This window comes from Chroicocephalus ridibundus, chromosome 2, assembly GCF_963924245.1.
Source record: "Chroicocephalus ridibundus chromosome 2, bChrRid1.1, whole genome shotgun sequence".
NCBI lineage: Eukaryota > Metazoa > Chordata > Aves > Charadriiformes > Laridae > Chroicocephalus > Chroicocephalus ridibundus.
Window position 1 is genome coordinate 72,817,829 of NC_086285.1, and position 26,625 is coordinate 72,844,453.

A 26,625-nucleotide genomic window follows, 5' to 3' on the forward strand; every position below is an offset into this window, starting at 1 on the left:
CAAATTTTAGGACTTGTCCCTTCAAACAAACAAACAAGAACATAATGGCAGTTCACTGTGCTTTAGCATAAAAGCATATAATTAAGATTGTACAAGCTAAAATTAACACCACTGTTGAAGGTACCAGTAAGGTCACGAGTTCAGTACCTGTAGGGCTTCATTTACATCCAAAATGGGGGTTGGGGGTGGTGAACAGTGTTCACATGCAGCAGCGTCCCCCCATTTGGGGAGTAAGATGACTCACCAAACAGCCTTGCTGTCTTGGAGCTTGCTCCACAGCCATAACATTACCTGAGCTCTGAGCTTTTTGCTGTGCTTGCAGTTGCTTAACTCACAGCTCTAGATTTCTGTCCCAGTTCCATCCTATACTCCTCCTTTTCCTTCTGGAACATCCGTTATTCCCAGCATGTAGAGTGGGAGTGTGGAGAATTATCAGCCCTTTTTGACACTTTTTTTTAAGGACGAACATAAAACTGGACTCGACGTTTTTGTGGAGCTAATGTCACACCTCTCTTCCAGCATGCTTCCCCAAGTGTGGCATCTCTGGGTCACTCCTTGATCAACAGGACATCCCACCAGCTTATCGGCTGATACTAGAGGAGCAGTAGCAACTGTCTCGCTGTCAGAGCTTTGGGGCTGTGATGTTAAGTGTTCACCTCCAAACAGGCATGCCCTTTCTTTCTTGCACTATCCCTTAGACAACTTGTTAAAGGGAGAAGTAAATAAAGCCGCAGTTACAACAATGACAGATCCCAGCCGTGATTTCTGCCTCCATTTGGTAGGGGAGAAAGAGAGCAATCCCCTCTCCCTTACGCATTTCTTAGACCTCCTTCCCAAGGCCTACCTCTCCAAAGGAGCTAGTGTGGTGTCCGAAGCTTTAAAGCAGAGTGAGATCAGTTGGTGACTGGGGAACTCCAGTGCAGGAGGAATTGCTGAGCAGGAGGCTGAAGGGGAAGGGGTGAAAGTTATTTGCCTGGATTCTTCCATCATGTAGCTATTCAGATGTGCTTTTGGGGACAGCGCAAGCTGTGCTGGCATGCACCCGTCCTTCACAGTATACACAGCGCTGCAATTTTTTTTCTGGCCTTTTTGCCTGGCTCTGAACTGTGCTAGCTCACCTTTTAGCTTGAGAGGACAGCTCTGCAGCAGGCTTCCGTGACAGGTTTCTCACTCCGTCTCTGTGGGCTCTGGAGAATCAGGCTGGTAGGAGACAGCCAGAGCATTTCCATCTGCGTCTGGTCAGTGACATGGGACAGAGCCCAGGGGCTATGAAGCCTCTGTAGAGCCATGCTGAGCGCTGCCTGCTGAGAATCAGCTCCAGCGTTTCTTTAAGTTGCTTGAGCCTGGCTGTTCCTTACACTTTAAAGCTTGCAGCTCTCAAGGTCAAATGTACCTTTCCATAAACCTGGAAGCTTCGTTTGCTTGTAGGCAGATGGTGGAGGTGAGGAAAGGGCCCATCTGTAAATACACTCATGGCATACTGGGACGTCTACAAAATTTGTCTGCTTCTAGTTCACAGTATTGGTGGTGACCAGAGTTGAGGCGTTTCAGTGCTTGAGAGCACCAAGCAGCAACAGGCAAGCAAGCAATAAAGCTGGGGGAGTATTTGTAAACTGCAGCATGCAGAGTATTAAGCTCTACATTGCTCCAGGAAACACACTATGATGTTTTGCATCTAGATGTAGATGCAATAACCGCTCTCTTCTCCAGGGCTTCAGAGGGCAGAACTGTGGAGGTACCGTACAGAGGGGACGTGGAACTCACCATCCTGGACATCCTCGGGGGGCTGCGCTCCACCTGCACCTACGTGGGAGCTGCCAAACTCAAGGAACTGAGCAGGAGAACAACGTTTATCCGGGTCACCCAGCAGCACAGCCAGGTCTTCTCTTAGCCCAGGACTGGGGGACTGGAGAGAGAGGGGTGGGGGAGAGGAGCAGGAAGGGCTGCTGTTTTGTTTTGCTTTCTCCTCCACATTGTGTTGGTGGCAAACTCTCCTCTCTCGGAGTGGCAGTGTCATAGCCAATGGAGGGGCTATGGCTGGCATTTGGAAGGGGAAGGTTGTGCTATTAACACAGTGCCATTGGTTCAAAATGCAATAGCCTCATCTTTTATTGTTGTGCCTATTTTATTTTTTAATCGACATTTCTTCATCCATTTTCCCCCCTCTGATAAATAGCTGCTGAAACCTCAATTAACAAAGAATTGGCTTGTACAGAGTTGGCTCTTGCGCCTGCGCACATACACACACATTCCTTAAGACTGACCTGTCAGCTACCACCACTTCTGGCGATGCACCCTCCAGAAATTGCAGGCTGGGAGAGAAAAAGACGGAAGGAATTGTGTGGCAAAATCAAAAATCAAAGTCTCCTCATCTTTGTTCTGACCAAAGAATAGACGTTTACGGCATGGCTGCCAGCCTGCAGAATGCCAGAGGTGGATGGTGCACGAGGCCTGGCTACTGGTGACTTCTTACGGTGATGATAAAAATGCCGGATCTCTTTCAGTTCACAGGGCTTCAGAGAAGCTGGGACTGAATGTAGCAAACCTGTACTGTCCCCCTTGCCTCCATCTCAGGAGACAATGTCTCGGAGCTTGCCTGCTTTTTTGTGTGTGCAGTTACTGAATTACTTGCGTTCCTGCTTTTACCTGCTCTCTGTGAACAGATTTCTAAGACATTGAAACTCAGCAACAGTAACCCACCAAGGGGAGGTTTTTCTGCAGCCCTCCCTGTTCCCTTGCCTGTCCGTATCTATTTAGAAAAGACAAAAAAAATGCTGCGACGTGCATTGTCTGTGGCCAGGTGAGTGAGGCCAGAGGGATCGAATTCACTTTTGGTTATCATCTGGTAGCACTCCTCTGCAGTCCTTGACACCACGAAAAGCAAAAGAGAGCTTTTGGCAGAATAGCCTGATTGCAAGACGCTGGTAGGCTGAGATGGAGTTAAAGCGTTTGCTCTAAAGGCAATAATGAATGGTTAAGACTCTGGGTAACACTTTAATAAAATGTAATGGCCCATTAATTAATTGATAAATCACAATGAAATTTCTTTGGAAATACACATTGCATCCACATGAATACCACAGTAGCTCGTTATGATAAATGATGTAAAAGTGAGCACCAATGAATTAATAATGCTTGGCCACTTACTTTAAAGTGCTGCTGAGATTGTAATACAGCTGATGGTTCTTCAGTACTTCAGAGTCTTACTTTCCCCTCTTGTAGGTATCTATCTGTAGAAAGAGGCAGGCTTCCTTTGAAAAGCAAAAGAGTGATCTGTAGGAAGAGGAATAGCAAAGAGAAACTCTGGAATTAAACTCTCATGCTGGACTGCTCAAAAAGGCATGCACAAGGAGTGGTTCGATTGACCACACTGAGGAGCACATCTAGGCCACAGGCTGATCCCTGCTGATTTAGAAGTGTGTTGTGCACATTTCAAAAAACACAGAATATCTTCTAAATAGCCTGATATTTTAAATGTCTTCCATTTAACATGTGGGACATAATTTGAGTGTGACCCCTTCCTCTGCTTTGGAGTTGAGTAAGGGCCTTAATGTGAGCGCAAGTTACGCTTGTGCTGGCTTTAAGGACTATTTGCCCTGTCCACATACCATAAAGGAACCCGAAGGCAGAAGAGAAGCAGGCCCTGTGAATAAAGGATCTGATCTCTCTTCCCTCCAGCCTGAAAGCATCAGGTTAAGAAGATGCCAGGCGTCTTCACCACAGATCCTACCACGGGCCACCTATTGCCCTTACCTGCCCTAAGCCCAGAGCGCGGGCACTGTTGTTACTCTGCATCAGTATGACTGTAGGAGGTCACCGCTCCTTTATTTACGGGATGCCAGGAGCAGGGGTGCAAAGGCAAACGAACACCTCCGTGCGGAGCGGGGTTAGACCCTCACGTCGCAGGCCTGACCACAGGTGTCTCTCCACACTCGTGCCTTCATACGTGGGAAGTGCAGCATTCTGCTGGTCTCACGCCTACTCTCACTAGCGCTTTTCTACTTCTTTTAGCTACATTTCTAAATGGAATTTAAGAAATACATACACATATATAAAAAATATATATATATTTGTAAACATTTTTTTAAAAAGATCATACGCACACCGAACAGAGCAGCTTCATGACACGTCTTCAGAACAGTTTCTTTTCCAAAAGGCAGGCGCTGGGGACAAGGCGGGGGGGCTGCCTCTCCACTGGTGTGGCAAGCGTGGGGCTTCCCCCCCCGGGCAGGCTGCACACTCACACAGCCAGCCCGGCCTGGGGCTGCGCTTCCCTTCCCCTTTCGCACATACCTCTGACGGACTGGTGACTAATAGGAAAGGATGGGGATGACAGGCTAATCTTAAGTTTGTTCCCAGAATTCTCCAGGCTGTGAATGACATTGACGCTAAGAATAGTTATTGATAAAGCTTTGAGTTAGGGTAGTTGGTTTTCTAAATAGCAGCTCTTACCATCATTACAATCAAGTATCTCAGCAGTCACCACTGACACTGTGCATGTCCAGCCCTCAGATGAGCTGGAAAAACGGAAAAAAAGATGAGCTGGAGCCCTCTTTCAACAGCCAGTCCTGTGCTCTAGTAGTTGCCCGTATCCCCAGGTGCTGTGCCCTGCTCAAGCCCGCTGACACTCTCGTGAGGAATGGGGGGCAGAGAGGGAGCAGAGGGCGTGCTGTGTCTGGCAGGATGGTCCGAGCAGAGGCCACAGTATGGATAAATGCCACGTGCCATTTGTGGATCTACCTCACCTGCACATTTAACCGGGTTCTCTGTTACGTGGTGTCTTTCTGTGGGAAGTGTCATTCGTTAAGTGCTTAGTGTTGGGTGATTGTGCATAACCTGCTCGTATTTAACCCTACCACCCCCACCCCATCCCCTCTAGAGGAACGCTGTGAGTGTGATCAGTGTAGGCCATGGTCATACCTGCTTCCCCCAGCCAGGCAGCTGTTCAGCTGAGTGTCCAAGAGCAATGTTGAGCTTTGGCCCACTGGCTCCACAGCGATTGAGTTTAACATACCAAAGACCTACAAGCAGGGATGCTGAGAAGGGCAGCATCATTAAAGCAATCGCTGCTGAGCGTGTCCATCTCCAGCTTCTTGAAACACAAGGACACCTGAAACACCTCCTCCTCTCCCAGCAGTATTCTGCAATTGCCTTGCTGCAGCGTGTTGGCAGGGCAGGCGGGCCCTCCTCCCCACGCAGCCTGGCTCCCCTGCGCGCTCCTTGCGGGGGAAGGCCGTGCCACCGCAGCAGCCTTGCTCATGCCCGGGGGATTGCGTGGTGGCTGTTGGGGGGGTGCACGTGTAGACCTCCTCGTAGGCCTGAGCCCAGCCTGTTAGAGGAGAGGGCCTTGAGCCAGCATCATGCCAGATGCAAAACCAGCCACGCAGGTCTCCTTTCACAGGAGGAAAGAAGCGCACGCATCCAGGGGCCTCTGCTCATCCCCATCAGCCAAGGGGCAGGGGCTCTGGCTGGGCTCTTCCCGCTGCTTTCTTCTCGCCTTAGGGCATGGGGAGGGGTGTTGAATGTAGGATGGGGCCACCCTGTAAATAATGAGGAGTTGTCAGCGGGGGCAGGAGGAGCCGCTGCTTATATTTGGAGAAGCTTTTCCCATACAAAGTGTGTCTGTGTGTTCCTTACGGCTTGTCAATAGCAGGGGGAGAAAGGATGATAAGCAAGAAACACAGCAGCAATTAGCCAAGCCCACCGTGCTGGGACAGGGGGCTGTTGTTTCCCACTCACGGACACATTTGAGTTTGAAGCCTTTTCTGACCCAACCACTCCCTAGTTTATACCTGTTGAGCTCCCCTGTCTTGAACACGCTTGCTGCTACAGCTTTCTGCCCGTGTATGTACAGTGTCTGTCCATCGCTGCCTCCCACCCCTCCACCTGGGGGATGTTGCTTTTCAGTCGTTAGTATCGGTTTTATACCAAAAGAGTTGTTTGTTGGAGCCAGGAGGGCTTTGGCAACCAGTGCCAGGTTTGGCCTTGCTTGTGTAGAAGAGAGAAAGGAAAAAAAAAGCCAAGGCAGGAGAGGGCTGGGCCCTTCCCCGGGGGGTGGGAGCTGCCCGGGGGGCGGCAGAGGGGCCGAAGCACGGCTGGGTTAGATGCTGGCACAGCTCTGCGACCCCAAACACAGCACAGACCACCCCCGCGCAGCACGCGCTTCCTTCACTTGTGGTCATTCAGCTGTTTACGTGAGCCCTCCCCAGCATTTACCTGACACAGTGTTTACTGGCTGAAGTTTTTGTACGGACGTAAGTAACTCAGCATCCAAAACTCCTCAGTGTTGCCTGCGATAACTGTGAAGCGCTTCTGCATCACCGGCCAAAACGGGCCGATGAGCGCGAGATGTTCTCCTGCCCCACTCGGCCCAGCTGAGACGGCCACGGCGAGCGCTGCCTCCCCTCCTCTGTAGCCCCCGCGCGTGTGCGCGGCACCGCCATTTAAAGTGTTCAAAAGTTGTAAACGGAAAGTTTTTATGCAATAAAGAGCTTCACTCCAATGATACGGAGAAGGTTTTATGGCCGCGGATGGGTACGTGTGTGCTTCTGCCTCGTCGCGAATAAAAGCAACCGCTCTAAAATGCATTGCTGGGAGGGGGGGAATTAAATTGGGCAAATTGCTTCCCTAGGAAACGCTCTCGCATTCAGTTGTAACTCATAAAGACAAAACACGCGTTTGCAATTGGCACTGTTATTTTATTAGTACGAGTATACTGAAACAATAAACTTGTACTGGTATACAGACAATTTCTTTAAAACAATTTTGTTCAAATTTTGAATCAAACATTGTTTTATTATAATAATGAAATAATTTCTACCTAGAAAACCTGCAAGCACCATCAAAGAAAGGGACCATAAAATTCAATAAACAGACGCGAGTGTATCCTACAAATAGACACACCACCATTAGAAAATAGAATATGAATTCTTCCATTTTTTTTTTTAATATTTGTTTTAAAAAAGCTAGTGCAAGTACAATATTTTACACTGGAATTACAGAGAGTATGCACGCATATGGAAAAAAGTTCTCCTGTCACAATAAAAGCTCTTAACTATGTCTGTATGCACTTAAAATCTTCTCCTCTTTTCAATAAGGTGCAAAACGTTATTCCCTCCCTATTTCTCCTTTGTACTGGCCATGTCAGCTCAATTTCTCCCCAACACAAAGCTGCGATATCCCTTTTACTGGGCCTACACTAGGAACTACACTGGAAGTGTGATTTGCAACAACCCTCATTAGTAATACCAGACGATTTACGAAAAAAAAAAAAAGGGGGAAAAAAAAAAAAAAGGCCTTAAAAACTACTGCTGTAGAATGGCTAAACCTTGTCCCGGCACGGCCCTGCGCCAAGCGGCGCCGCTGGCTGCCGGGAGCGGTGACATAGCTAGTACAAAATGATTTTCAGTAGCTCACCCGAACTGAAAAAGGTTGGGAAATCCCCCCCCCCACTCTTCCCCCACCCCACCCCCCTTTCGTAACACTGCGAAAAGAACAGTGCTCAACAAGTTAATATATTATTCCAACAACAAAAAAAAAAAAAAAAAAAAAAGGAGAAAATACATACATTAGTGAGTTTCAACATCAGCTGACTTGTCCTGAAGAGTCGTATCTATGCCTTAAGAGATTAGTCACTTCGCTAAGAGGCCAGCCCCACCGCCCCGCAGAAGACACCGACCGAGTCACCCGCAGCCGCCCCAGGGCCCGTTGTTGCGTTGCCCTCAGCTACACAGATCCAGCCCCGACTGCCCGGGCCAGGAGTCCTGCTCAGCGCCTTTGAAGCGAGAGTAGGTGGGTCCTGCATTTTTAAAGCAAAGGCCGGGGGGAAGCCCCTCGCCGGCCGGCGTGAAGGGGCAGAGCGGCGCTGCCCAGGGAGCCGGCGGTCCCACACCGGCTCCACGCCGGCCAAGGAGCTGGGCCCTGAAGTTCCTGCTGGTCAGCAATCCCATAGTACAGCCACGACAGCTTCAACGAGTGACTAACCCTCGCTGCAAACACCACTTCCAATGCACACCTACTGCGTGGTCGAGGGAAAGGGCACAGGAGCTTTGACCGCTCAAAACAGAAATGAACAACAAAAAAAAAGAAACAACCTTGGATGAAGCCTCCATAAAATCCTCAGTGGAAGACTTGAGTCCTTTCAGCTAACGACAAGAAAAAAACTACAGAGACCTTAGAGACTGTTATTGTATAAATACTACCTGTTGGCTGAATGCACTTCATTGTAACACAACCGGGGCCGGTTTTCTGAGCGCCCAGGGGACGCTTGGGCAGGGCGAGTATTTCTGCCCCGAGTGCCTGCGGGAGCCAAAGTGTGGGTCACCGCCGGGGAGGGGGACGGGAGCAGCCTGGAAACCTCCCCCGCTCCCTCTGCCGCCGGCTCCCAGCCACCCAGCTCTATCTTTGGACAGGAAAAGGACCCTCTCCTCAGAAATTGCCTCGGGATCCTCTCCTTTTGGCTTCTGAAAAACACCGGTCTCGCCATCGGCCATCGACCATCACCGGAAACATGGTCGGTGTGAGGGGCTGCTTCCCGGCAGCTCGGGCAGCAGAGGTGGGGGAGAGGGGGCTGGAAGGCCGGGTGGCCTCAGGTTATCGCTCTGCTGCTAGCCCTGGGCTAGGATCCCTTGTTAAAAGCACTTCTTGCTCAGGGTTATACTCTTTGGGTTTCATCTGGAACAGGAAGTGCTGAAAAAACATGGAACAGCATCCCAGAAAGAGTAGGGGGGGGGGAAAAAGGGGGGACCAAAAGGCTTCAGGCAGGGAATGAGCAGCCCGGGGCTGCTGCCGCCCTGCCCGGCACCAACACCGTCCCCGACACCGACGCCTGCCGAGGGCACGGCCGAGGCCTCCCTCAAAACCGGCTGCCAAGAGCCCCCTCGGCGCAGGCAGGAGAGACTTAAAGCCAAAACAGAGCTGGAGAGCGAGACTCTGGTTTTGCAGAGTAGCCACCCTTTGAAGTGCCCGGTAGCTGCACTGGAGAATTGCTGCTCCAAGGTATGTTTTCAGCACAGGAATAAACAGTTGTGTGAAGCATGACTCCATTCCCCAGAAATGGGACCCACGTAATACGAACAGAAAATTAAGCACAGTTGTTCTTTAAGAGCCTTTTTAAGTAATAATTCTTCCTGGCCAAAGCCAATACAAATCAGATCATCTAGACATGACATTTTCTATATACAAAAAACATGTAACTTTCAACCTTTCTCTGCTTTTGTATTTAAAAACTTTTTTTTTTTTTTTACAAACAAGGTATGAAACTCACTGTTCAAACAGAGCCATCTCTTTTTCAAACACTGAATGAATCATTCCAACATTCATTTTTCTTTTGTGCAATTTTTTTTTTAAAACATTACCTGTACTCCTCAATGTGAGTGCTTCAAAAAAAGTTTCTATTTTTAATAAGCTTCTCAAATTAGGTTTACATCAAAAAATATTCCCACAAGGTATAGTGCTACAAGAAAAGATCCTATCAGTAAAGGTAACACATCTGAAGCGAGGTCGTCTATGTAAAAGAAATTGAACTCTGGAGTAGAGGTGTGCAACGCGTTTGGAATTTCCCTATGGACACAAAGCAAGGCTGCCCTCAGGACAGGGAATCAAGTGGGCACGTAGGCATACGCGTTAAAAAAAAAATAATAAGTCACATGTATTTATTTGTGTGCAAACAGACACGTCTGTCTGGGGTGCTGTGTGTGCACGTACGCGCAGCCGCATCAACGAATTCTCACTTTGCTAGGTGCTTCAGGAGTTGGGGGGGGTGGGAGGGTTGGATCAACCAGAGGAAAGGCAATTCCTGCCTGCGCTCTGGTGCCGCGGTCATTCCCCTTCGCTTTTCACATCAGCACCGGCCAGAGCCCAGAGCGGACCCTGCTGTTACCTGTGATGATGGGGAGGGAAGAAATGGCGTTCCTGGGACAGCAGAAGTGTTTCAACGGGTCAGATCCCCCCTCCCCGCCCGCCCGGCACTCCTGCACTGGCGAACCTGGGCGAACCCCGACGTTTTTGCAGCCGCCTGATTAAGGTCGGGACCTGGCCCTGACTGAACCGAGCTTCAGTTCCACAAAGATTTATCCACGTGCGTGGCAGCCAGCTCCCGGGCAGCCCTCGCCGGCCAGCCCGCGCCTGCCCTGAGCACGTGCATACGCCTCTGCACAACTGGGTCCCCGGACACGCAGAGCGCTGCGCCGAGAGCCCCCCTCGTTGAAATAACACTCTTAGTGTTTAAAAATATTGCGGATTCGCTCTCCTTGATACAGGCTTTTTTTTTTTTTTTTTTTTTTTGGTATTATCATAATTTCACCGTTTCCTTTTTCCTATTGGCAACACACTTGAAAGTAAAAGAAGTCTCTGCAGAGGGTGAATCTTCACGATAACCAACAGCTACAGTTCGCGCTGAGCCTGCTGCTTTTGTATTGCAATCTAAGTGAGATCTACAAAGTTTAAACCATGAGATGCAGGAAATCCAAACTCGTCTGTAACATTGTACATCCCTACTCCGGAGCAGTAAAAGTGCTGCTTCTGGTCACATCAGTGTACCACACATATGCCAGCCCCATCCCTGAGTAAAAGGTGTGAAAGGTTTCTAAATGTTCCTTGATTTAAGGGAAAACGAGAGTAGTGATGTCACTTCCCCACGCTGAGAAAATGACGGGAACAACAGGTCGAACGAAGCGACAGCGGGACGAAGGAATTAAAGGAATAAAAAAAGGGACGTGTGTGTGTGTGTGTGTGTGTGTCCGTCCTCCCCCCCTCCCCTCCTCCCCCCGAGGTTCTGCGTCTTTGAGGGAAAGCGAGCCCAAGGGCAACGCACGAAATGGTAAAAATGGGTCAACAGCGACTCCGATTTGGGTCTCGACCAGAGGACTCGAGGTAAGTGACATCAAACTCAAATTCCCCGTGATGTGGCCCAGACAAACTGAAACAATGCCTAAGTTAAACACTATAAGGAACAGTCATTTTATATATATAGATATATAGATAGATTAGATAGATAGATAGATAAGATAGACAGATAGATAGATAGATTATTTTTTCTTTTTTAGAAATCCCTATAAAGAGGTTCTTGTTTTATTTTTCTTTGCCCTGACTAATTTCTCGGTGATTGTATGCGTTTCGTTGTAAACCAAACAGGCCTGCTACAAAAAGAAAGGAAGGGGAAAAAAAAAAAAAAGAAAAAAAGAAAAAAAGAAAGAAAAAAAAAAAGAAAAAGAAAACTACCGTCAGTTACTATTGCAAAGCGGACGCCGCGCAGAAGCAGCGGCTGAACCTCCTCCATCGGCATCTCTGCGCCCGCCAGTGGCATTTTTTCGCGTGCGCCCCGGGGATCGATGGCACATGCCGGGCGTGGGGGACTCGCCGCCAAGGGATGCTCGGTGCCGGGGGGAGAGGGAAAACCCCCTCCTTTCCGAAGGACTTGGTCCCCAGGGGGGCTTTTCTCTCGCCGGTAGGAGCCAGGTCTCGTCTGCGTGCCGTCCAGGCGGAGGGCGGCACTCGGCCGTACGGCCGAGTGCCGCCCTCCGCCTGGACGGCACGCAGACATTAATACATCTTTATTTTTGTAATCTTTTTTTTTTTTTTCTTTTTTTTCTCTTCCTGGATCTTATTTTAACATCAAATACAAAAAGAGTTGGTGTTTCCCGGGGCAAGGGATGCTTGAACTTTACTATGGTTTGTTTCTGTTCGGGTTTTTTTTGTTTTTGTTTTTTTTTGTTTTGGGGCGGGGGGAGGATAGGGAGGGAGTTATTAACGGGGGGGTGGTGGTGGGGGAAATAATAAAAAATAAAGGGTAGAAAGAAAGAAACTATTCAAAAAAAGAAGAAAAGCAGGGGAAATCGGAAGTGGGTATGAGATCTAGCGAACACCGCACGGGTGAGTCTAAGTTGGCACGTAAAGTATTGCACATCCTACAAAAGCCAAAGCATGGAAAGGGACAATTGTTTGGAAAGAACCAGTTATTTCAGAATTCCTCAGTCTGAAATACAAGCACAGAACTAATACATTCCTATTGCTCCAAACGTATTTTTTTATTATTATTATTTTTTATTTTTTTTTTTAGTGTTAGTTGAATAGATCCAGTCAGTTTAATAGCCCCTGCTTCCTTATTAACCACGAATGTGTACGCGTATGGTTTTACTTGAGATTTTTTTTTTTTTTTCCCGAGTATGCGTGAAGTACGGAAATAGTGGTACGACTGCGAACTAAAATCTGTAATTCTTTCTATTCCTTTACCATCAAAGCTTAAAAACAAAACAGGAAACAAAACGAAAACAATAAATTGCAAGTGCCCTGAGCAGAGTATATGGAAGATTAAGCAACTTCTCTGAGCAGAAATATTAACAAATAAGCACTAACTAAGCAGTGTGACTGTGAGAAGAAACCCACTCAGCTATTTGGTAGCCCGCCGAGAGGTTAATAAAAATTCAAGGAAATTCAAGAGAAGTTTCAAGCTATTTTAAACGTATTTCAACTTTTTGGTGCACCCCAGAATACGGTATAAAAACAATTAGTTCTGGTGTGAGCTAAATTTCAAGTAACAAATAACAGAGTCAACGCTGGGGTTCGGGGTTAACATTTCTTCTCTTAAATAAAAGCACTGTATTTTATGGGAGAGGGAAAACGAGACTGTAAAGAGATTCGTTCGCTTTAGGTTAACCGCGCTTTCTAACGGCGGACTTATTTTTATTTCCTTTTCTCCCTCGCAAGTACAGCTTCTTCAAAACTACCTGAAGGATGCGAACGCGCCAAACCCAACCCAGCGACACGGGACGCTTGCTCACGTAGGGGCCGAGCGCCATCCCACCGAAATCGGCCGGGACCTCTCTGGCGGCAGCGACAGGCTTTAGCGCTCAGCCCCCACGTCCTCGGTACTGCCACCTCCCCGAGGCTGGCGCGGGAGGCTGGGTGCACAGCACCTCAAACGATCCGGCCCTACCTGGGGAAAGAAAAAGACCGAAACGGCGTGAATCCCCCTCTCCCTCCCCTTTCCCCCCCCATCCTACTTGGTTTGTACCAAACTCTGGAAATCTCGCCTTTCCAATGGAAAAAAAACCCCGATGCAATTAAAATAACAAATAATAATAATAATAAAATAACAATAGGTTTGTTTTCAAAACAAACAAAACACCTTGCTTACGTACAGAAATGTTTCTTGTGGAAAACTCTCTCAGCAAGTCTGAAGAAAAATTCTCAGAGCTGTCCCGGTAGGACCTGGTTCTGTGTGGCAGATATGGTAGAAAGACCAAAAATGAACTCCGAAAGGAACGTAACCCTATGAAATGGCCTAGAGCGTAGGCAGGTTAGTGAGTAATTGCTACATTTGTTTATGCTCTTTCAGACCCCCCCAACCCACAACATTATTAGGTAAAAACTGCAGGAATACCACACAAATGATAAACTCAAGATGTGCAAATTGCAAGATTCTTTAAAGTCCATCTTTTTCAAAAACACTGGACAATGATTTTTTTTTTCCTCTTTCCTTTTTCCTTTCTCTTATTTTTTTTTTTATTATCTGTCAGCTCGCATATGCCTTTAACTCTTTCTCAAGCATTAAAGTTTAAAAAGTGCCTCCTATTAAGTAGTCCTTTGTGGACAATGACTGTCACATACTAGTTCAATAATTCACATTCATCCCTTTGAAACCACATTAAAACTTTCATCATCTTGCCTGTGAGAAAACTTTACATAGTTGCATGTAGTTACAGTGTTGAAGAGATTTGTTTGTTTGTTTGTTTGTTTGTTTGTTGTTGTTGCTTTCCGAGCAGATTAAAGTGAGATACAGTACGTACTGAGTGTTAGACCAGGATGCTCAGCAATAAAGTGTGAACAGCATTTTAAGTGCTTAAAGACATTCTAGGTTCATCTTCAACAGCGGATTCCCGTGTCACACCGAAATTTGAAAAAAGTGGCACCAGTTGTCCATAATCATGAACTAAAAACAGTACTAGAGTTAAAGACAAAGATTTGCAACCTATAACTGCAAACAATGGATGCCTGTGATCTCAAAGGGGCAGTATGCGTTTACCTTGTGGAAGCAAATGTCAATGGCGTAACCCGGTCGATTTGTCTAACACTGCACAGAAACAGGAGTGAGCCCGAGCCAGGCGCATCCGCGGAGCTGGAGGCCTCCACACTCAACGCACACCCACGCACACCCACGCCACACGCACGCACCCACCCACCCCACCGCCACGAAGGGAGGAAAAACCTTGCAGGGCGACCAGTGCAAGAGTCCGTACAGCCTCCCCACCTGCTGGCTCCGGGCAATGGAACTGCACTAGCAAGCAGAAAAGGAAATGTTGGTGTGGCAGTTGCTTTAGGAATAAAAATCAGTGCAGTCAGACCCCATGGGGGGAAAAAATATATATATACATATACACACACACAAATATATATATATATATACATACATATATATATATATATATATATATATATACTGTAGAGCCTTGAGTAAGAGTTGGCTTGTTGTTGAAAACGTCAGAGACTGTCCGATCCTTCTCAATATCACCCATGGGTTGTGTCCTCAGCATCTACCTGGGGTGAGGAAACCTCTTCACCAACCCGCCGCCGAGCCGCAGTCCCTCCTCGGGACCGGCGCGCACACACACACACACGCGCACACACACGCACGCGCACACACACGCACCCCACGTGCGACACACACCTCTGCTACAGTTCCCTTCTCCTCACCTCCCCCCCAAAAAAACTAGAAGAGGAACCAAAACAACAAAACAAAACCAAAAAAACACGACAACGAAAAGAAAACAAAAAAAAAAAAAATCACAGCTGGACCCTGTCCTACACGAGGTGTTAGAAAACAGGAGCCATGACAACACATTCATTTCCACTAAGGGTGTGTGAAGCAGGTACTGCCCCTTCCGTAGCTCTCGATAAACCTAGTCACTGACAAACACTTGTGGAAAAACATATGCACCAGTCTCCTGCATAATACCAGCTGCAACTATAACAACAAGGTTATAACATAAACCTAAAATAAGATGATAACATGTAAATACTGGGTTATTTAGTCTACAGTACAGTAATCTGGATAAAAATGACAAGGGATAGCCTAATTTCCTTTCCCCAAACAACTTTTACTTTCCTACGTTGGATCGACCTTCAATGCAAATCTTAACCTCCTGAGGAATAAAAGAAGGCTTGGGAAGAGTCAAAGGTGGCTCCTCTTCTGATTTCTCTAGTTTTCGTGTTTCGGGGGCTGACCACCTCCTCTTCCTCGTTGCTGGGGGCTTGCTGGGTTCTGTTTTGGTGAGCAAAGGTGCTGCAGGCAATCCTATTTTGTCCGGAAACTTCAGTTCACCGTTCTCAGCTAACATCTGTGCGCTTCCCTGATTAATCCCGTTTTCCTGCTCCGCATACCTGTGTCTACTTCCAGCTAGACTGTCATTCTTTGAATGCTTCAGCAAGATACTAGCTGAGTCCATGGGCTGGCCCTTTTTAATAGAGCCGTTCTTCAGGTTCTTGAGTGTGAGCGATATGCAGACGTCCCCCACCGAGAGTTTGGAGCATGGCAAATCAAAGAGCTGGCTGGTTCTCTCGGGGCAGCAGGATGACCAGCCTTGTCCAAATACAAAAAAAGGGTATTCTACCAAGACTTCCACGCTGACCTGCAGAAAGAGAGGGGACAACAGAGAGAGAGACAGAGGGAGAGAGAGGGGAGAGCGTGAGATCACCCGTGTGCCCTCACGCATGTGCACGGCAGGCGGCGCTTGCCGCGGGGGAGAGGGATGAAGCTGAAATTCCAAACGTGATGTTCACTTTCTGCAAAATCACCACATCAGCCACCAGACTTCACGCCTGTCCTTGTCACACGGGTGTGAGTGGTTTCTCTGAGCTCAGCATTTCTCCGCACAAGACCTCAGCGGGAATCAAGCTTTACCTTTACCCAGCCGCTCAGAGGGGCGTAAGAGGCATTTGGCAAACTGGCAAACTCCGATCCCCACCATCCCCTTGTGGCACCTAGAGCCTGTCATCCACATCTAAAGACACTTTCCGACCAGAGAACGGCTCAAGGGAAGCTCTCAGTTCTGACACACAATTTCCTAAATGACTACAGGAATGTCATCCTCACCTCTGCGCAAACAAGCGTATACTTACCAGCGTGAAATGGCTGAAGGCACGCTGATTTCCCAGGGGAAGGCCCTGAGTACGTACGGATTTGTAGCCGTAAAAGCAGCGAGCGTGAACCTGCCTTCCCCCAGCAATCCCATTACCAGTACAGTTTCTTCCCTTCTCACACCTGCTCTCCCACTCTGCAGTTCAGTTTGCCTCCTGTACTCCCACCACAGGGAGAGGATCATCTGTCCTCCTCCTCCTGCAGTTCCTGCACTGTGTCTCCTTTTCTGCACTGTGTCCCCTTTTCCCCGACTTCTCCCTGCTTTAAAAACACACCTGGTTATGAATCCTACCTAACCATCTTTCAGAGAGCTGCCACAGCCAGGAGAACAGAGCAGCAGCAGGTGCCCACTGCTCCTTGACCTTGCAAATGCTGGGCCTGGAGGTCCCAACACGATGAAGCACCTCAACACCCGCTTATCTCTGCGCGTGTCAGCAGTCCAGTGCTCACCGGGCGGTGCTGCATCTGCAGGCTCAAACGCTTGATGCGGGCTCAAGCAATTCACAACCCAGGAAATTCTGAGTAATACTCCTTAAAAATTTGGCAGGTGTTTTTAACTTGCTGTGCGTGTAACACCAATGAGAAGTGCAACTCCAAGAGGATGGCTTACACTCAAGTCAGACATCCACTGCTCTGCTCCCAAGGTCCCCACGTCCTCTGGAGCTCTTCTCAGGCATGGGGGGCAGGATCCTGCTCTGATGGTGTAACCCCTGTTTGGTAGGGGCTCAAGGGCAGGAGAAGACCTGAATACATGTGCTCAACTCATTACTGAGCCATTCAGCAGGCACGGAGCATACCAGCTGCCTGGAGAGCCTTCCCTCCCTGGGAACAGGGACTCACTTGAAAGGAACATCACAGTACGCTTGAGAAATCACCTCTCACCTTTGGGAGTGAGTAACGCTGTCATACCAAGCATGGCTTTGTATCGTTAAAAATACATTTCAACGTTAAGGAATAGAAGCAGTCTGAGATGCACATTGCACTCAAACATGTTTGTCCATAATATTGAACGTGAACCGTAGGATGAAGTTGCATGGCCTGCCTCACAGAAGAGGTTGGACATAACAACAGTACAGCACCCAGCAGCCCTGCTGCTTCCCTGCTAGCACTCCTTACCTTCAGAGGCCACCCTCCCTGCAAGCGGGGCCCAAGGAAGCTCCCCTCACACCCCACCAGCTCCACAACCCTTTTGGGCAGGAAGACTTAATCAGGGACGCCTCACAGCTCAGAGAGGCTCCAGAACCAGGAAACTGAAGATTCACATCAGATGTTGACTGTACCTCTGACTGATTAAGCCCACAACATCCACTAGCAGTCAACTGCAGTGAAAAAAAACCTTATAAAGTCTATAAATATATGCTATGTACTTCTGCAACTAGGCCAACAAATAACACTGCATATATTAACCTGCCACTCCACCTGCACAACACAGTCAGTTACTGTACAAGGAATTTCAAAAGGACTAGTTTAGAGGCAAAAGATACCCCCCACTACAGCAATTTCTGTCACATTAAAACTTTTCTGACCAGAACTGTCTGCCAACAGTCAACTACACACATGGCAAGAGTGGAAAGGGACCTCACTCTAGGCCTGGTTTATGCTCTGACCTACGGAGTCGGTGGGGCAAGGTAACAACGAAAGTCCCATCCCTCCATGTCGTTGGATAGAAACACTCCAGCACCAAGATCTGCAGAAAAATTTGCCCAGAGTTTGAGATCCTATTCCATACATGCGCATCTCAGTAAGGGGTCTGACCGGGAGAAGTGGTGAATATCCAGTATCTCCCATGGACTTAAATGGAAACTGCTGTCTACACAGAGCTATAGGCTTGTCTCCAGGCATGGATCATCTGGCAGACACAGCTTTCTCCTTTATAGTGATATGTCTCTCCTCTTCCTTCCTCCTTCCTGCATGCTGTATTTTTTTTCTTTCTTTTTATACTTTCCATCCTTGTCAAAAGCTATTTGGATCTGTGGGAACGCTACATGCTTGTGTGCACCATCCTCACCGACACAGGAGTTCCTCTTGATGTGAACACGCTTCCATCACGTTATACTTTTTTTTTTTTTTAACCCGGCATCCAAAAAACTTGCCTGAACTGTCAGTCACTGAAACAAATCCCAGAACTGGTGGTGGTGATCATGAATAACACTGAATAATAAAGATGGTGAAATGCCGGAATTTCCACAATCCAGTCACAGTGTGCATGTACCACTATTTTCCTCAGGGATTATCAAGCCCTCTTTTAGCTGGCCACTTCTGCATTCAGCTAACTTGGGATTTAAGGTAACCATTCTCCACAAGCAACAGTAGTCAAAGACCTTTTAAGTGTGAACGGTCAGTAAAAACACCCCCACGTAACTTTCTTCCGACCACTTCAATAAAACACAAGAAATTAATTTTAAAAGCTCCCTCCCCCAATATCTTGCCATAATTATTGTAGGAGAAAAAGAAATTTAGAACTTGTTTTCCAACTACTAAGACAATAAAGCAAGAAACCAAAATGTTGGTCCTCTTCACGCACACCAAGCCTCCACTGCAATTTACATTTATATTTCTCAATTTAAGACTGACTAGTGAGAACACCCAAAACTCTTCAGTGCAGCCTCTGAGTATCTGCAATTTTCTGTAAACCTTTATAATTTTATTTCTCAGCCAAACTCGGCAGGTAAGACGGGCAATTCAGACTGCTCAGGAAACCCTGGCTGGAGCTGAAACACTGATGACAGGTGCTGGAAGATCTGATGCCCAGGAAATACCCTTCCCATCGTTCAGAAGCACAGCAACTGTAGTCTTGGGGCTCGCTGCTGCAACCAACATAACAAGCACTAAAACAAAAGGTGCCAAATAAAAGTGGCTTTTGTGAACTGTATTTTAATAAATGCAAACGTACATTTTCCAATTAAACATTTTTCTCCCTGATATTATTAAAATGTGATGAAACTAGGAGTGGCAGGTTGGAAACAAAGAGAAGGAAGGGGTTCTGGAAACAATGTGCAATTAAGCGGTGGAGCTCTCTGCTGAAGGCCTTGCTGCGGGTGCCGAGAGACTCCTCAGGTCCAAAAAACAGCTGGGCAGATTCATGGAATAGAAGCTCTCCCTCTCGCAGAGAGAAGTCTCTACAGTGCCGCGCTGCCACACGACCTCCCCTACTCGGAGACTTTGGGACTCCTGATGTTCCCACCACCCCGAGCAACATCTGCCTTCAGGTGTTCAGATTTATAGGGCGGCACCCTGTGCCACAATGACTACCTGGTACATCATGTGGTCTGGGTGGGCATCCCCCCAGGGCTGCATCTAGCCCAGCTTCAGTACACCATTATCACTCACCCATGGCTTGAAGGTGAGGGGTTACTGCTCTGCACAGCTACGTCATCCCACCATTTCTCAAGAGAAGCCACCTCTGTCCACCAGACCGCTGGCTGCCGAGTTTATCACATGAGCCCTTATCTGCTGCACCCCCAGAGTTCAGCAACACGCATCCAAAGACAGACCACAGCTGCCCCCATTGCTCGGAGGAAAAAGGACTTACTGCCCCCGTGACCAGGGGACACAGAGATCACGTGAGGGGAAGGCTGGGAGAGATCTCCATCTACAGCAGTGAACTGAGTCAACATCTCTCTTTCTGTGTCTGCTATGGTGCCAAAAATAATGAAAAGGAGAGCGCATTAAAAAAAAAAGTAACTGGTTTGTGTGCGTGCAGAGATAAAAGGGGAAAACTGAACTAGACAATGGTCTAAAAAAATACACACTAAACTAAACTAGTTTGGGCTACTAACTAGATCCATTGACCTTTTCCATCTCTAGTGTCTATGATTCTGTTTTTTAAAAACACGAAAATGAAGAACTTTATGTTCATCTTTTCTTTTTAAGCTATACTTTAAGAATTATTAGGAACCGAAACGCAGGGATGAAAGCAAGCATTTCACAGAACTTATTTTGCATCTCCTGTGTGTCTTGACCTTAACATCAATGGAGGTGAATTACTGGATTCCACTTGTTCCTGGCAGCAAAGGAAAGGACAGGTAATAACGATGAAAGCGTTATTATAAGAGTAATAGGTGGAATTGCAAAGAGACGCAGATCCGTAGGTCTTTTAGGTAACCTGAATGCAGAGGAGTAACAGCTGGACCTGGGTTCTGGTCCGGTTGTCACTTACTTGACTTCCTAATGCTGCGAAATGGAAATCTAGCATCCCTCTAGGGCTAAGGCCAGTTATTTCACTGCAAAGGCACGTAGCTTTAAGTGGGTTAATTTTCCTCCAGGTTTCCATACCTAGAAGAGGATTGGATTTGCCAGGTGACTGGAAGACGGGAGAGGGAGGATGACCTCTTTCTGAGTAAGTGCTGTGCTAGGGAGGGGCTGCTGCGGGCTTGCGGTGACACGATACAACAGCAGCTGCATGGTGCCTCCCTATTTACATTACAGTTGTATATGCTCAGCTAAAAATAATCTCCTACCTCTGTCCCTCAATTGGTGAGAAAACTAGCTAACGTTTGCACAGAGTCGGAAAATACAAATTCATCAATATTATAATGACTTCCCAGAGATCCCTGGGAGGAGTACGTAAGTGAGCCAAAGCTAATGATAACAACGCTATTTTTGTATGGCACTTACTCTTTACAACTTACCCTCCCTTGATAATACCATTTGAAAAGCTCCCTCCTTCCAGAAGTAAGCAACTGAAACGTAATTGTAATAAAATACTTTGCGAAGCTACACTACACACACAGATAGATCCCGCACTGTGGTCTGGTGTCAAGATATATTTAAGTGCTGCAGCACCACAGTGCCACTGCTCAAAAAAGCACGACTAAATGCTGTTCTTTCAACGAGAAGACTAAGCCCTCTTCACGCAGGCAATTTTCTAACGAGTCATGACTGCCGCATGCCTGCTAATAAGGCTAAACGCTTTCATACAGCCACGTCGAGCTGAGGGTGAGGTCACCGGAGACTTTGAGCACGTAGAAACGACCTCTCTCTCTCTCTCTCTCTTTGAATCCAGGCAAGAGAAAACCGGCAGAGCCATCCCTGCTATGCAGGGACACAGCTGATCTGGGAAGAGACCCAAGTGCTGGAATCTGCAGGAAACCTAAATTAAACCCCCGTTTCTAATCATATCTCTACGTGACTCGCCCTCCATTCTGGAAGCATCCCCGGTGGGAAACACAGCTGGGGAGTATTTCGGCTGCGATGATGTCAGCCCGCTCCTGATAGGCTTCTCAGTAAGGTGACACTTTGCTGGGTGAGACCCGTGTGCCTGGCCCTGGATTTGTACAGCTTCAGGCTCGGCTCGCTTTCTGCCAGAGGATGGCACTCCACCCCCTGCAAAGGCGCTCGTCCCGGCGCCCAGCGCCACAACACATTGCCCGCGTTGACAGATCTGCGAACGAGACATGACACAAATGCTACCTGCTAATTTGTACCTCTTCTGCTGGTGCAGAGACCGGTGGCCTGGCTGCAGGGAGAGAAACGAGAGCAAGATGAAAATTGCAGATGGGAGACTGCGACTTCTGAAATCTCATTATTATAGGCACCGGGGCAAATTATAGTAACTGGTCCTGATCCAAGGACGGTTCCTCTTGTTGCAAAGCCTGAGATGCACCAAAATACAGTGGAGCGGTGGGGAAAAAAATCATGTCTTCATACCGAAAGCACCAGAGTCCCAACTTCTATCAGCTGTGCAGACGCACACACATACATGACCAAAACCACACAGGGAATCTGCACGTTTGACATGACAAAGGGGACATGTCATATAGAGCAATTTACCACGTATGTGCCATTGGGGAAGGACGGGCCACAGACTGCTGCCACTGTAAGAAATTTTTCGTGTAATCTGCTCCTCGGTACTGTCACTGCTTGTTTTTCTTCTCCAAACTGTCAGCCTGAGGCGCTTCACTACATGTGTCCGTGTCCAGCTCCTCTCTCCCTCTCTCTCGTTCTGGTTCTCCAGCACCGAGGGTGCAGCGTCAGGGTTGCAGATGCTGCAGTTCGCAGCACTCCAACCACACAAAAAAGGATTTGCAACAAGAATATTTAAAATTAGTACCTCTAGGAAGCAAAAATGCTACACAGTATATCTGAACTGCTCCAGCCTCAACACAGCAGAATCTAAACCGCTCAGAAAAGGGACAGCGTCAGGATAATGCTTTACGATCAGCACATACTCCTTCTCCACCTAAAAATACCTTTGGAAAGTTACAGGGTTTCTTCCTACATTGCGAACCAACGAGAAACAAAGGGGAGAAGCACAGCCTGCCCAGCCACCTAGATGGTTTTTCTTTCCAAATTTCCCTGGAACACAGAGTTTATGTGAGTCGTGCAGTGTTTAAACCACCCGCAACCGAAGCCTCCGTAAAACTCTGTAGTGCATTTCAGTAACTTACGTGTGTGATGGAGCCATTCCCAGGCAGCTCCGTGTTTTCAAGCTGTGGAAATTCACTGCCTTGTGCCCTGCCTATCTCTCAAGGGTAGGATGTGAGCTGCATCTAACCTGACCTTTCTGATGTGGAAGGTAAAAATCACCTATCAAAATGCAAAATATATCCTCTCATACTGCTTACGTTGTTTTGTATTTTAAGCAAAAAATACAAAGATCGTGTAATTATTCCTGTGGGTTCTCCAGCTATAAGAAAGACACATTTTAAATCCAAGACACTACATTTATCATCAGTGTGACCCTGATGGCTCCCCCGGCACAGTGAGGGGTATGAGTTTTGGACCAGAGTTGGTCTCACGGATGGATGTGAATGATGAAGAACCAACCTCACACGGACCCAAAGCGACTGAGACGTGCTGAGGAAAGCTGCACCTGGGGGGCCACAGTGTGCACCCCAGTCCACCCCCCGCACCCCACCACGCATTGCCATTACCTGTGCTCGATGCTCCCCAACTGCAAACTGTATCACGGCGATGCCTGGGCTATGGCTGTCTTCAATCCTCTCCACAGTGCTGGAGTCTATTTTCAGGTCGTTGCTAATTTCCGCGCTCTGTATGAAGTCTTCTGTTTTCAAGTCCTCTACTTTCTTCAGCTCCCCGTTGGCCAGCTGAATGATCGACCCCTTCATGAAGTAGGGGGGCAGCGTGGGAGGCGCGGCGGCGGGGGAAGCGATGGACTGCACCACGGGCAGGTGGATCTGCGCCTGCACCATGGTGGCCTGGTAGGCGGGCTGGGTGGTGAGGGGCTCCGCGCTGAAGTTCTCGTTTTTGGGGACGGCGGTGGTGACGAACGTGTGAGGCACTGCTGCAAACTGGGGAGACGACGTGACGATCGCAGGTGCTACTCCTGACGGCTCGACGTCCGCGCCGCCGACCGGTATCAGCAGGGACTGGGTGCCAGGGATCACCAGGTGCTGCGGCAGGCTGCCGGGGTACCCGATGGCTTGCTGCTGACCGCTCAGGTAGCCGATCACCGGTGGCTGGGTCCCGGCATAGAAGGCTGTTGCCGGCAGCCCGACGGGGAGTTGCTCAGAGGCGCTGTGGGTGGTCTGAATGACAGTGTGAGGGGACAGCGTGGCCACCGCCTTCACCCCCTCGTGGCCCAGAGCCTGCTGTGGGGACAAGGCGTAGGACCGGTGGGTTGGCTTTCCCAAGTGCAAGCTTCCCTTGTCGTTGAGGGCTGAGGGAGAGGTCTCGCGGTTGGTGGCCTGCTGCACCTCCATGTCTGCCGTGGGCGTGCTGCTGTTGGGGACTACCATGACGGAGGCTCGGACACCTGAGGAATCCCGCACGCCGTACTCAGCGGGGCTCGAGTGGACCACCACGTGCCTGGTCTCGTAATGATGGGGAGCTGGTTTATTGCCTGCTTTGACTAGACCCATGTCGGCAGAAGGCGAAATGCCGTACCTCCGGCTCTTCTCTATCTCGCCATTCAATACCTCCTTGGCCTGCATCGCCTGCAGCCGGCTGCTTTCGGGCTTCTTGGGGGGATCCCTGGTGACAAAGTGGCCCCCCGAGTCAGTGTACTGCACCACCACTTGGGAGGAAGGGCCGAGGGTGAGGGTGTGTGGGATCACCGTCTGATGGGGGTGCAGGGGGACCGGGATGGTTGGAGGAGAGAGATTTCTGACAGTGCTCTGGGAAGAGCTGGAAATGTGGACGTACTGGTTCTGCTGGGTGGGTGGAGGAGACCCGGCGGCGATCAGTCCAGGTGTCCTGACCAGGTGCGGCTCAACTTTGTGCCCCTGCTGGCTTAAGCCGCTCATGCTGGCCAGCAAAGTGGAATAAGCCTCCAGCTGGGAGCGCTGGGATGGAGTGGTCGCAACGGCCGTGGCTGCTGCCACGGCGCCGGTCGCAGAATTGGCCGTTGGGGAAATCAGCTGCGAGGGGATGAAGCCGGTGTACGATCCGCTGTACTGGGGCCCGACGAACTGGAAGGTGTGCTGCAGGTGTGTGTACTGCACGGGGGAAACAGGGGTCCCTGACTGGGAGAGGGCGGGCGAGTACACCGTGGGAAGAGTGGTGGAGGCTGGAACGGACCTGGGTGCACTCGGTGGGGAATAGTCCAGCCCTGCAGATAGTGACTTGTGCAAACCCTGCTGCAAGCCTGCCTCCACCGATGATGTCCCCCCAGGCCGGTGCCGGGTCCCCAGGCCACCTTGGCCACCGGGTGTGCTGGGGAGCCATGCTAGGTTATCCGCACGGTGGTTTTCGTTTGGCAGGACCGGCTTCACCTCCGAAGGCAGGCTGGTGGCAGGGATTTCTCGCTTCTTAGGTGGCAGGCATTCATTGCTCCGCTCTTGGTTGGATTTCATCTTTCGCCGTCCCCCCTCCACTGTGCTTGCTTCACTGTCTGGCTGGCTCTGATTTCAGTCTGATAAACGGAAAGTCACATTTGATTTCTGCAAGGGATCCAGTGACTTCATGAGGAATCATCTCCCCGTGAGCACGATTCTCCGATGGCTCCTCTGGATTCTGCAACGAGAGGGTGGGCAAGGGACGGGAGAGTCACACCATCAGCACCAGGAAATGAGAACAAACGAGCAGACACCCCGAAACAGCAAGCAAGTAAAAGAAAAACCTCTGGACAAAACAAAACCTGTCAGGCATTGCTGCGCTGTAAAACAACAGTGAAAATCCTGGTCACAGTTGCTAATTAATGTCTGCTAATCATGAAAATTATTAAAACTTTAGGCAGATCAGAAACTCCCTGGTCATAACTCGCCACACTTAGCAGTGGTCACTTATTTCCCAAGGCTCACTTTCTCCTCCTTCTGGGAAAACCCTCCATGTCTCTAAGGTGCCTGGTTTGCTCTTCCAGCCTCCCCTTCCCCTGCAATGATGATGTTGCCTTCACCCTGCCGTGTCCTAAAAAGCATGAGAGCGTGGCAGGGAGCCCCAGGAACATGCATGCACAAAATATTTACGTTAGCAACAAGTAGCTATTAGTGGTGCAGAGGGAAGGTAGTGGGTCACTCCTCAACCCTTGAACTCCAGAGTCACCCGCAGGGTGACTTCACATCCCCCTGGGCAGGGCTGCAGAGGCAGCAGCTGCCCCCCCACACCACAGCTCCTTATGGGCACACGTGCCCTTCATCTACCAGTCTGGCAACGAACCTCAGCTGTACGATCTGTTTACAGCAGCAGCCCAGAGCCAGAGATGGCCCTGAGCCAGGTTTTTCATGTGTGGGTTTTCCCCCCCACCACCCCCAGTGCTTTGAACTCCCTCTGCTACCGACACCTCACGCCCAGGTGCCCAGGCAGAGCTCTGCGCTGGGAGATCCCCCCCTACCAGGTTGGCTGGAACCAGGCACCAGCACCATCTCCATCTCCATCTCCATTGGGATTCAATCGCCTTGTTTCTTAGCCACTGCCAGACCACAGGGGCTGTGGGTACTGCACCCGTGGCCACAGCCACACGTACAAAGCCTGAGCAAACTCAGCCCTGGGGATGCCTCACTAAGACTGCTTAGAAAAGAACATTTGGGTTTCCTGATCCAAACCAGGAGCCTCCACCACTGTAAAAACTCATGATTTTATATATATTGGGCTAATTTTGCTACTGCAGAAAACCAGTTGCTGTCTTTGCTCTGCATCATTTACTTCGGTGACTTCAGCCACCCAAAGGTAACAAAGTCAACAAAGTCTTCCTAACTCTTTCATTATCTGCTAAGGACAATACCGTAACTAAATCACACCATGCTTTGGAAAAAAGCAAAAGGAGCTGACAGTCTCCCCCTGCCTTGCCTTGTCCCATAACAAACTTTGTGGAGAGTGAAACTCTTCCCCAGCCTCTGTCCAGCCACCGCCCGTCATCCGCGTTTCTGGCTGTTTTGAAAGATATGCAAGAATGGGTGCCGAGAAACCATGCACCTCACACAACCGGCATCCCAACAAGAAAAACATGCATTGTATGAAAGAAAAATGGAGAGAGAAAGAATTAAGAGCGGATCTGAAAGAAGATGGAAATAGGATATAGCCCACTTTAAAGTGAATGCTGAGCAGCAGTAATGATACTTATGGCAAGTAATATTCCTTTGGGGGATTTC

At 48.9% G+C, this 26,625-nt stretch overlaps 3 protein-coding genes across 20 annotated transcripts in view; 2 read left to right on the forward strand and 1 right to left on the reverse strand.

The window, feature by feature from the left end:
* Positions 1–6,954, forward strand: part of GMPR (guanosine monophosphate reductase) — a 43,602-nt gene extending 36,648 nt beyond the window's left edge. Inside the window, exon 9 of the mRNA XM_063325850.1 lies at positions 1,711–6,954. Within this exon, the coding sequence (XP_063181920.1) occupies positions 1,711–1,891 (181 nt within the window). The 3' untranslated portion in view covers positions 1,892–6,954. The remainder of the gene's footprint in view (positions 1–1,710) is intronic.
* JARID2 (jumonji and AT-rich interaction domain containing 2) overlaps positions 1–26,625 on the forward strand; it is a 658,143-nt gene that overhangs the window by 560,242 nt on the left and 71,276 nt on the right. The gene's annotated exons all lie outside the window — the stretch shown is intronic.
* ATXN1 (ataxin 1) overlaps positions 13,011–26,625 on the reverse strand; it is a 384,505-nt gene continuing 370,890 nt past the window's right edge. For all 18 annotated transcript variants that reach the window (XM_063325865.1, XM_063325863.1, XM_063325862.1 and 15 more), the window contains 2 exons: positions 23,011–25,051; positions 13,011–15,626 (listed from right to left, as the gene is read on the reverse strand). In XM_063325865.1, coding sequence (XP_063181935.1) covers positions 15,096–15,626; positions 23,011–24,891 — 2,412 coding nt within the window. In that variant the 5' untranslated portion in view covers positions 24,892–25,051 and the 3' untranslated portion in view covers positions 13,011–15,095. The remainder of the gene's footprint in view (positions 15,627–23,010; positions 25,052–26,625) is intronic.